Source organism: Centruroides sculpturatus, unplaced genomic scaffold, assembly GCF_000671375.1.
Source record: "Centruroides sculpturatus isolate CEXI.00-Female unplaced genomic scaffold, Cexi_2.0 scaffold1330, whole genome shotgun sequence".
NCBI lineage: Eukaryota > Metazoa > Arthropoda > Arachnida > Scorpiones > Buthidae > Centruroides > Centruroides sculpturatus.
Window position 1 is genome coordinate 163,268 of NW_019385593.1, and position 12,051 is coordinate 175,318.

Sequence of the window (12,051 nt, forward strand, 5' to 3'; positions counted from 1 at the left end):
CCGGCTTGTCAGACTTCGTTGTAGATCGAGTTTCCAAATATTCTGACTTAAATCAGGTATTTAGTATTTGAAATACGAGGCTTGTTCACAAAGTAAGTGTACTGTGACCATAACGGGCTGTGATTTTTTGTTTTTTGAGGGTTGGCAACATTAAGTGGTAGAGAGATCTGACGGAGCGGACATCGCAGAAACACGGTAGTACGTAAACTCACGTTGTAGTGAGTGTCCAGTTGCGTGAAAGATATCGGTAAGAAATCTCGCCACGTGCTGTGATCCGCTTCCTACTCGTGGAAGGAATAACACCTACCGAATTTTTTTCGCGAATCAAAACGGTTTACGGCGAAGGTGTTATGAACAGAACGAGTGTGTTTCGGTTAAGTGGTTAGGAAGTTTAGTGGAGGCAGAACAAATGTTCATGACGAACAGAGTGAAGACCTTTCATTTTGACTGATGAGTTGGTGCAAAAACTCGAGGAAACTGTTCGTGAAAACCGCCGATTGGCGTGGGTGAAATTTCTGCGATATTTCCACAACTCACCAGAACGCTCTTATACGAGACACAAAAACGCTGGCGGGAGTTCTTCGAGGAGGGCATAAAGAAGCTTGTGCCATGGCTTACCACATGCATTGAACGGAATGGCGATTATGTGTAAAAATAGTCAACAAGTGTATCAACAATATCCTGTAATTTTTTTCAAATACACTTTTTCTTAAAAAATATATAAAAATCTAGTAGACTTACTTTCTGAACATGCCTCGTAGTTCATAAGTATTTTACCCAGCTCTGTTAATTCTGCAAAACAGTTCTTTTTTAAAATTTATGTCAATCATCGGATACTAAACTATAACTTAAAAATAAGATTTAGGTAATAAGAACGAAAAATGGAAATTTAAACAAAAGAATTTTTTTCTTTACAAAACGTGTATAGGATTAAAACAATTTGAAGTTAAAGCTTAAAAATTCTCCTCCAAAACCCACTAATTACATTACTTTATGCAACAATGTAAATTTTTCATCGTATAAAAGAATTTCGTTCTGCTTTAGTGGAGGAAAATAATTGAAGTGCTTAAAAGGGATATAACTTAAATATCTAAATGTGTACTTCACTTATTGATATGAACTCATAAGACTATTTTCCACTTCAATTATTGATAAATTACATCCAATTGTTTTTATACGATAAACACGTTCGCAAAAAAATCCGTGTAAAAAGTTACTCTCTGTATAAGTAAACGGAAGGTTGATTTGATCTTAAAAACAAGTTTAAAAATCTAGCAGAGTTGCGTAACTTTCCAGGCTGTTATGAATTTTTATTTAAAAATCTTTTAAGCAAAATATGAAATTGTGTGTGGCGCCATCTGTTATCAGATTTTGTTACAAAAACTTTTTTTGCCATTTTATAATTATTAAAAAACTATATTTTAAACTATATATAACCGGATTTTTTACTGTTATGCAATACATAAGGGAAAGTATGGGAATCGTGTCAAATTTGACCCTCGAGATTTTTTGCAAATCTCCACATTTTGAGATTGAATTTAAAAAATCAACAGCCAAAATATTCCTGCATTAAATTAATTGAGATCTTTTTAATGTTTATTGAATTTTATTTTGAAGTAAATAATATTCTAAAGTAAAAAAAATTTTGATTTCTGAAAATATTTTAATATTTTATCCAATAATAGAATATAGTTTCAAAAATAGTATTAAAACTTCAAGGGCATAAAAATAAAATTTGCATCTGTAAAGTATTTATTTACATCTATCTACAGCCTCAAAATTTTACATTCATTTTCCTTTACTAAGAAGATCTTTTGCCTCACCAATTTTTGCAGCCAGATAAGGGGATCCTCCTGGGAAAAAAACAAAAGTTCTAAAATGCAATAAATTAAAATTTGAAAATATTTGAAGATGCAAATTACCTCGATCAGGATGATTCAATACCATTATTCTTTTGTATGATTCTACAATTTTTGCATTTGTTGCAGAAGGACTGTTAAAAAGAATGAACCATTAAAATAAAAATTTGATATGAAACAATTTTGAATATAGCCTTTTCTATTTAAATCTTTACACTAGCAAATTAAATCATCATTATACATTTTACTTGTTACAATTTGTGTGGATACAATTGATTTTCTGGATTATTTCAAAATTAACAGAAACTTCTAAACTGTATAGAATGAACGTTAGAGAAAATAAAATACAAAAACAACTATTTATATGTAATTTAGCTGTATACTCAGCAAAATATATTCTGTAACGATTAACAATTTTTTACAGAAAATAAGTTTTGCATAAAGCAGCAGCACATCACATTCAAACATTTTAACTGTCTTATTTGAAATTTTTCATTTTACTCTGTTAGAAATGTTATAATGTAACTGTTATGTTAGACCCAATAACATGATTTACATTATACTCTTGCAAACATATACCCATAAACTTATTATCAAGACATTGAACAAGACAAAAAGTAATGAAATATCTTACAAGTACTGTACTTTCCATATAATATTGTAAATTGTAATATTGTATACTGGCACAATGAAGTGACCTCTTAACCAACACTTGGCAAGTTTTCCATCTTTATTCCATCTTTATTTCGATAATAACATACAAATACGAAGAGGAATGGAAATGGCCTTTATGCAATGGTTTTTTACTTTAATTTATGTCACGGAACAGTTACTGTTTACAGATAACTTTGTATGTATGTTAGAAATTGGGATTTTAAAGAACCCGATTGTGCGATTGTAAGAAAGGTGCATAAAAATGGCAATTATGATAGTCATTATGTGACATTTAAGGTTGTATACGGATCCACCATATATTAGTTAAGTGTCTGAAATCTGGAGTAAGTTGGCTGAAGAGGGGAGAATACCCGAAACGCAAATGTATAGCATGGCGTACTAACTAAATAAAGATGGAAAACTTGCCAAGTGTTGGTTAAGAGGTCACTTCATTGTGCCAGTATACAATATATAAATAACAACACAGTTTCAATAATAACAAAGTAAACTTTAATGTTTACAATATTATAAACATTTGATACAAGTTCTGTAATAATAATTGAGTTTTCTAGTATTTATTATTTTTTTCCAACTACATTCATTTAAAAAACATTCATGAATAGTGAAATGAAAAATAGTTTATCAGAATATGTGAGACTTAAATGGCACTTGTGAGTAGCATTGCAATCCCTCTTTGAAGCAAGCATTTCTTGATTTTATACTGTGACATAATTTAGAAGTTTAAAAGTTTTAAAAAGTATTCCAGAAACATTTTTTAAAACTTTGTTTTAAAATTTTCACCATTTGGAGGATAGAAACAATTATCACTGTCCAAGAATCTAAAATTTCTCCTATTACAGAAGAAAAACATATGTGCAGATAAGATTATTAAAAAGTTCTTTCCACACATACAAGTTTAGTGGCAATCTTATAATCTTCTACTTTTCTTAAAATATCCTGTATTCTGTGTGCACCCACAATCTACTTTTTGTGCCTTAGAAATACAGATTTTCAATTTTTTACTGGATTTTATAATGCATTAGAATAATCACTAAAAATGAAAATAAGAATACAATGGATTCTCGATCTACTGTTTTTGGCAGGATTTGGGGGAAAAATGACTGATGCAGGAAAATGATTGACATGGGAAATTTATGACATCAATATTTTTATTGTTTATCTTGTATGAAGCATATTTTCCAGTGATAGGACAGAGTGGCTTTCTGTAATACTAAATGATGTGGAGCATGCGCATGGATGTTTGTTTATTCTACATTTTAGAACATTGTTAAGAATACTGAAATTTGTTCTAATTTCTTTCGGTAAGAATATTTAATGTATTGCCACTTTTCTTGCACTTGAAGATGATACTGTAGAATTGTCAAAAATGTTAGTGAAATTATAAATTTTTGTCACTTACAATGTGTTGATTCTTTTATGGAAAAGGGTTTTGACTTTTCTCACTTGTACAGACACAATCTTCCTTATCTCAAGACAATGCAGGGTGCCAACCTTATGAGAGAAAATCATCATATCTGCCCCTTTAAATTATTGTACATCCATCTCAATCCTTTATACTTATGCCCTTTATCCATAGAAATATTAACAAGGTTTGACCTGTGTCAGAATCTCTTAAGCTTTGTAAAATGGGATCTAAAAATTTTTTAGATCCCATTTTACAATGAAGTTTTTATGACTTTCCTTTATATGATGCAAAACAAACCTCGGAATGGACATAAACTAAAATTTAGGTTTTTTCATAGAATTTCAACATACCAAACATTAAAAAATTATTATTAACAAATATGTAACACATTCATTTATATACTGTTCTTATTTCATATTCATAAACCTTAGTTTTTCCAAATTTTTGCTACCATCTAGTAGAAGCATAATGGCATTTTAACAGAACATTTATTTGCACAAATTTCTTTTCACATCAATTTGAGCATTTTATCAGTAGGTCTAAAAGTATAGAAGTTAGAGGTCTCAAAAAGTATGACAAAGGTGCACCTTATAATCAAGAATATATGGTACTAGCTAATCTAAAACTTCTGAAAATTTATTGGTGCTCTAGCAGCAAAAAAAAAAACATGAAATATCAATGAAAAAGAAATATATATAAAAATAGTGATTGAAAATTAGTTTTTTCAATAATTAATGGTTGTTTTCAGATTAAGGCATATTTATGAAATCATTGTAGACATTATCGTACATTGCATGTTGCCCAAAATAATCGTACCTTGAGAAAACCTGCTAATTTTTACCAGTGTTGCCAGGCTTTAAGAGGAAATGTCACCAATAAAGTACATTATTTTGTAAAGCAGTAGACAAAAGTCTACTGCTTTACAAAATCATGTACTTTATTGTATGTACTTTATTGTACAAATTTAATGTACTCAATAAAAACTGGTTAGCTACAGTCAAAGGGTTTAACTGTTAAATTTGATGTGATTTTATTTTTAGTACATGAAAAATAAGTGTTTCAATTTAGTGCCCTCTATTGTGAGTAAAACAGTTGATGCAGAATAACATTTTTCTTTTGGTTAAAAACAGAATGAACATTGTGGAAAAACAAATGATGCAGGAACGAAGAATACAGGAAAAGTTAGCATTATATACATTATATATGGGTCCTTATTTGGGACTGAAGAAAACAACTAATAGATGCAGGAAAATGATTGATACAGCAATAATAGATCAAGAATCCACTGTACACACAGACAATTTACCTAGTGTTTAGATCAGGCATGGCCAACATATGGCCCGTCTAATGAATTTATGTGGCCCGCGATTAATCTCTCAATATTAGCTACTCAAGTCTGAATAGCTCAATGAAAAATTCTGACGCCNTAACAACGGGTTCGGCCGAACCTGTGCAAACCCGCTGAATATCACCACTGTTTACATCATATTACTTTTTATATTCATCATGTTTTAAAAAATTATTATGATTTCTTTGTTTCTGGATGAAATATTTAGTAAAAAAAACAAAATTGGTTTTTAAATTAGCAAGAGTGCATTGTGAATCGATTCTACTTTCTGTATGACAATACACTAAAAGTACTATTTTTTACCAATTTTTTTCCTGCATTCAAAAATAAACTACGGTAGAAAAATTATTTAACATGAAAATTAAAAGAATTTCAGCTGTAACTGATAAATTTCTATTCATGAGAAATTATTTAAAAACTTTCTTACCTAATTCCCAATATCAATCCAGCTTCTCTTCGTGTCATTTTAGGTTCAAAGCCACCTTTATAATATTTGCTATTAGCAAAACTCTGAAAATAATCAAAATACACTTTAAGATTTATTTGAGAAATCAATTTTTATAACATGTTTATAAATTTATATAATTATAATTTTCTTACGGATGTTGTTGGAATTTTAAGATGCTGGAACTTTTCTGAAAACTGTTTTGAAACACGAAAAGCATATCTACCTTAGAAAAAAAAAAAAATTAAAAAGTTAGACATTTGTGTAAAATGTGAAAAAATAAAAAGATTATAAACTCAAATTACCAGCAAATCCTACAGCTGCAAGAGTCAGTCCTGCCAATATAATTCCTGTTGTCTTTAAAGAGAAATTGAAAATACTTTAAATTATCATATTTTGATTATATTGCACTAATTGAAGAATTCTTATTTTATATTATTAACAACCTGAAGCAGACCTATAATTAGTTGAAAACATTTGTCCACATCTGCACAAAATATAAAATTCCTGCTGGTGTTAAAATAAGGTTTTTGGCAAATTGATTAATAACTCGGGTTTAAAATAATTTGGCTATGAATCAATTATAGTTAAAATATCTTAAGATACCTATGAATTAATAAAAACAGTGTTGTACATGATACACACACAAACATTATACCAGACTATACTATGCTTCTGCTAAATAATAACTAAATGTAGTTGCACTGGAATATATTCCAGTGCAATTGATAGTGGACTATTCATTAAGTTGGATGTTATGCATCCCATCTATGGGGGAAAATCCGTTTCATTGATCTGTGACAAAAAAGAAAAATACATTTTATAAGTTTTCAAATTTCACTGTTTTCATTTCAGCTTGTATGAATCTGAATGTTTTAGTTTATCCAGATCAGGTTCAAATAGGTCAAGTTCAACTCTATAAACATATACAAATCTATATGAAGTAAGAAGAAAAATACAACACAAATAAATATGGGTACACAAAATTTTTTGAGATTAAACATTTTCAAACAAAACAGCCTCTCATCAGATTGTAGATTTGAAGCTAGAACATAGAAGATAAATGAAATAAGAAGCACACCATATACTTATATAACTCCAGAAATATACAGTACTTTTAATAGAACAAAAACATTTTTGACTTAAATTAATAGGTCTTCTTCAGATGGAACAAATATAACTTTAAATGAAAAAGAATGTAAATAACACAAACACCAATTAAAACAAATAATTATAGTAGGACAATGTAAATGGCATAAGTAAATTAGAATTCTAAGATAATTTATGAACTCTAATTTATTAATGCCATATACATTATATATTGCATACAGGTGTAGCAGTGTTGCACATCTGGCAACATTTCCACACTTTCTGATTTGTTCGTCCATTATACTTTGTTCAACAATTAACTCATAATTTCGACTAGTACTGCAGAGAAATTGTCATGAAGTATTAATAAAAAAATAATACAAACTGAATTTACAGTAGCAAAAAGATTTAATTAATAGTTAAAACTCACTGTGTTCAGCATTATTAATTGTTTTTTCGTTCATTCGAGCGCTTTCGACAAATGTATTTCCGTCGTCTTCAGGCGAATAAAATGCTTTAATCGAACATGAACATTCGAGAGAATTTTTGAGGTTTTTTGTGAATAAAATTGGAGAATGTTATCTCCAATTTTATTCGCCTGAAGACGACAGAAATACATTCGTCGAAAGCACTCAAATGAATGAAAAAACAATTAATAACGCTGAACACAGTGAGTTTTAACTATTAATTAATATTACTTGGCGTGAATAGCATATTAATCTATAGCAAAAAGATTAATAAAGTCTTCCACAGTTATTCATCAGATAACCCATCAATCTAAATATGCTTTAAAAAAATTTCATTAAACCTTGGATTTATTCAATTATTATGTAATTCACTGATAAGCTAAAATTAACTGATGTATAACAGTAAAGCTATATTAAAATCTGTCCAAAAGAAATAGAGAAAACACAAAGAAATTAAATCTTTTTTACATAAAAATATAAAGTTTGAAAGAAGAACTTTTATCAATGGAATTAGTGCAATTTCAATTGATAAATTTAAAATTATAAAATTTTTCAAGAATCAATCTCTTTCTATATCATGTAGAAACAGCAAATAAAAAGGAAAAAAGCTTTATTTAAATATCAACTAATGTTATCTCCAAATGCATTTCATTTGGTAACAAAGCCAATACCTCTTCTTAGAAACATGGATTTTTACTAAGTTAAAGTTTGCACACACACATAATAGGAAGAAATTAATTACACTTGCTATCACTACACAGGAGTAACAATGCTTGAACATTGGCTGCATTCAGCAGAGTCAACAGTTGTAACCAAGCAAAGGTATTTCAATCGGTAGCCATTACGTAGTTACATCTGCCAAATGATGAGTGACAGACGTATGCGTTGGAACAGAAAGTAGCCATCATCGGCCAGTTTCAGGTAGCAATAGGTAGCGTAAATGAAAGAGACTATTAAATATGACATCAAAATACCAAACACGTTCCAAAACAGCGTTCAACAGAAGAATACTCAATAGCTCCAGAACAGTTGAGTCTGCCGAACGCATCCAATGCTTGAATATTGTTAAGCAGCTCTGTACAGAGTGAATCTTTAAAAAATATTTTCATTCATTTTTGTGAATATTCCAATAAGTTTACTACTAAGAATATTGTATTTATGTAAAAATTATTTTTTATTTTAAATTTGTTTATATGAGAATTTAAATAAATTTCGCACTCAAAGATTTGAAATAATTTCAAAAAATTTACAATATCATTTGTGAAAGTAATAAAGAAATCAGTAGCATTTGTGATAACTATTTAGAAATTTTATTCAATACGAATGCAATTCAAAATCCTAACGAATGTAACACTGAATTGGCATTAAATAAATTCTGATGAAACCGAATATTTAACGGATTTTGGCCATTATACGTCAAGAATAAGATTCCGTACCGAATATCCCGACTATAAACACTTAATAAAGAAATTGCAATTGTTTGAAGATTTCTTTTACCAGATCTTACCATTTTGTAATACGCACAATCCAATAACAACTGAACAAAAACTTTAATTCGCACATAACACGATCACATTCGGTCTCTCTCTCTCTCTTATTTATAAATGCCACCTAGCGGATGAAATTATTTGATATTATAAAGTACTTTATAGTGAAAATTATTAAATAAATTATAATAATATTAGTAATATTAATAAAAATTATTAAATAATATATCATATATTCGATGTGTTTTGGACATGTCTAGCATGTATGTCTCTATTGCAAATATAATTAAGAGGAAAAACATTGGTGTATCTATTATAAAGTATTATCAATAATATTTTTACTACAACAGTTCATAAATTGGATTTCGAAATTTCACAAAAAACCTCAAATAGAAATACAGTAGAGCGTCGATTTTCCGAATCAATTAGGGACTGGGGTGGTCCGGATAACTGATTTACGTACGAAAAAATAGTTTAACGTATACGATGTCGAAATTTTTCTCCGTTGAGTGTCGCTTCGCGTTGAATTTTCGTCGATGTTAAGCCTAACAAAGACTATTGTATCGTTAAAAATTATTTTTTTTTATTTTGTACAAACAAAATAAATATATTGAAAAATATAAAAATAATAAAAAATTATACTTCAGATGTTAATTTAGTATCAAAAACGTAAAATATTTGAGTAGCCCAAGACATAGCCAAAGATTGAAGCGCCACAGCACTGGCGAAAATTTAAATTTGCCGACTGGAATTCTTTCGGATGATTGACTTTCGGAAAATCGACGCTCTACTGTATTCGTTTTCGGCTGTTCTAGACATCATCGGGATACAAACGAAAAGAAAATAAAATGGTTAAATTAAATACATACAAGAACAGTTTGGAACATGACAAGTGTAGGAAATGATCGAAATCAATAAGAAATAAAGTATAGTGCAAAAAATAAACTTAAATACTTTCATACAACTCAAAGGGTCATATTTACCAACCTTTAAAACAAAAGGCCAAATGGCCGAGCGGTCAAGGAGGCAGCCTACCGCTCTGGGGGACCTGGGATGGAATCCGGACGGGTCAAAGAAATCCCCAGGAATTTCTCGTGGGGATGGTCCGTTCGGATATGTCTGGCCCCGTCCCTCACCACCCGGTCGCCCCATTGTGGGCCTGGCCGAACCCATAATGGGCCTCCTATAACAGTATAAAAAAATAAAATAAACCTTTAAAATGGGGAACAGTCATGGCGGATCTAGGTTTTTCGAGGGCTTATTGAACACCTTTCATTTGGTCTGTTGTTTTATCTGTGAAGCGGAACTAGGGCTTATTGAAGCTCCATTTTTTGTTAATACAAATAGTACTTTTGTAAATTTTCGTCCGATGGAGATAATTATGATTAATTTTTTTGAAGACAAAGTCCTTTCCAAAAAAAATATAGGAACCACCATTTATTAACTTTGTGTTCCAGACATTACACTTCTGGCGACTGACCTTTTCTTCATATTTTCTTTATATTTTTAATTGGGTATTTTTGTTTTTTTAAAGGACTGTTTGGCGGCCAGTAGCCTAAAATAAAAGTTAATAAAGGAACACAAAGTTAATAAATGGTGGTTCCTATATATTTTAGGAAAGGACTTTGTCTTCAAAAGAATTAATCATAATTATCTCCATCGGATAAAAATTTACAAAAATAATTTTAAAGTATCGTCACCAGGGGCCAGCTTTCCTCATCCACCTTTCACCAGCGCTTATTTCGTTGTAGATAAAAGCCGAAACAACCCAAGAAGGTATGATGGCCCATAAAAGTCTTCCCGGAAGGCATTCTTTCCCCGCGCGCGCGTTTAGGCCGTTCGGATACGGCTGGCTCATCGGTCGCATAGCGATCAATAAAAATGTATTTCGCAGAAAGAGCCTAAATTGAGCTATACTCTCCATATAAAACTGTGAACGAAGAAAGAAAGAAGAAGGTATGATTGAAAATAGAAGACGTCCGAACATCACCAGTTTCTGTTTTTTTAAAAATGTTTATATTTTTAATTGGATATTTTTGTTTTTTTTTAAAGGACTGTTTGGCGGCCAGTAGCCTAAAAGAAAAGGTCAGTCGCCAAAAGTGTAATGTCTGGAACACAAAGTTAATAAATGGTGGTTCCTGTATTTTTTTGGATAGGACTTTGTCTTCAAAAAAATTAAACAAATAGTACTGTAAATTATCATTATTATTATATTACTAGCAGGAAGGCCCAGCGTTGCTCGGGCAATAGTAACGATAGCGAAGATTAATATTATTACGTTATAGCAGAGTCGGTAGATTAACTGGTCTTTCGACTAATAGTTCAAACTTAGCTAGAGACAATATTTGCCGCTAGTTGGCGCCACTGTTAGCAGGAGAGCGTTGTTCTTGCTAGGTATATACTGAAGTCAGTGATTTTGACCTATAATAATTGATTTTTTAGCTACATAAAAATGCCAACGTGCTTTGCGCCAGGATGCGAGGCAGGATATAAGTCATGAACGAGAAGAGACATTTATTATATCCACGAGACGACAAGATGCTAACAAATAAATGTTACGTTTGTGACGTACATTTTGCGAGTAGATTTATTTTAAAAACCTTCTCCCATGTTATAAATGGAGAGAAAGTAGAAATTCCACGAGATCGCTGGGCATTAACATCGGTTGCATATCCATCAAACTTCCCTAATTGTCCTAAGTACAGTACATTAGTAAGTCTGTACCTCAAAAACGATCAACGCGATGTCTCACAAGAAATGAAGAACCATCTAGGAAGGGATCACGAAAAGACAATACCAAAGGTAAATATAAATACTTATGTTTTTTATGTAATCTTAATCCTCAGTGAGCCATGTAATTTTTTGCCCTTCCCTGAGTCGCAGTGCGTCTCTTGGGCCCTGTGTTTTAATATAAAATTAAATTTTATCTATATTTAAGGAACATTTTATATTTAAAAAATGTTAACTAAAGATTGAACTGGGTTTGTGAGATCCACTGTGATTCACTGAGGGCTATCTCTCTGTGGCCCATCTTTCCTTATAAATACTTTAAGATTAATTGTCTGATATTTTTTTTTATCAATCATTAGATTTGCATGATACACACTCCCAAGTAACAACTGTAGAAAAGGAAGTAGAAGAACCCTCCACATCTGAAGCTGCAACTACACAGCATCCTGAGCTGTTATATGTCAATAAAATCTCTGCTTTGCAGTCTGAATTGTTAAAAGTCAAAGAGGATTTATATCGGTGCAGAAAGCAAAAGATGATCTATAG

General features: G+C 30.7%; 2 protein-coding genes across 2 annotated transcripts; one reads left to right on the forward strand and one right to left on the reverse strand.

Moving 5' to 3' along the window:
• Positions 1-1,700: 1,700 nt before the first annotated feature.
• LOC111640408 (mitochondrial import inner membrane translocase subunit TIM14-like) lies at positions 1,701-8,899 on the reverse strand. Its single transcript, XM_023386421.1, has 6 exons — positions 8,796-8,899; positions 6,038-6,089; positions 5,888-5,958; positions 5,715-5,797; positions 1,923-1,993; positions 1,701-1,853 (listed from the first exon to the last, which is right to left on the reverse strand). The coding sequence occupies exons 1-6, from the start codon at positions 8,796-8,798 to the stop codon at positions 1,789-1,791; spliced, it is 345 nt and encodes a 114-aa protein (XP_023242189.1). The 5' UTR covers positions 8,799-8,899; the 3' UTR covers positions 1,701-1,788.
• Positions 8,900-11,086: 2,187 nt separating this feature from the next.
• On the forward strand, positions 11,087-12,051 carry LOC111640409. The gene is made up of 2 exons (XM_023386422.1): positions 11,087-11,577; positions 11,865-12,051. The coding sequence occupies exons 1-2, from the start codon at positions 11,272-11,274 to the stop codon at positions 11,889-11,891; spliced, it is 333 nt and encodes a 110-aa protein (XP_023242190.1). The 5' UTR covers positions 11,087-11,271; the 3' UTR covers positions 11,892-12,051.

Coding starts and splice junctions, on each gene's coding strand:
- LOC111640409 (XM_023386422.1), top strand. CDS start 11,272: ATGAACGAGAAGAGACATTTATTATATCCACGAGACGACAAGATGCTA. Junction 11,578..11,864: donor ACGAAAAGACAATACCAAAG/GTAAATATAAAT, acceptor ATCAATCATTAG/ATTTGCATGATACACACTCC.
- LOC111640408 (XM_023386421.1), bottom strand. Junction 5,959..6,037: donor TGCAGCTGTAGGATTTGCTG/GTAATTTGAGTT, acceptor TTTTTTTCTAAG/GTAGATATGCTTTTCGTGTT. Junction 1,994..5,714: donor GGATTGATATTGGGAATTAG/GTAAGAAAGTTT, acceptor TCTTTTTAACAG/TCCTTCTGCAACAAATGCAA.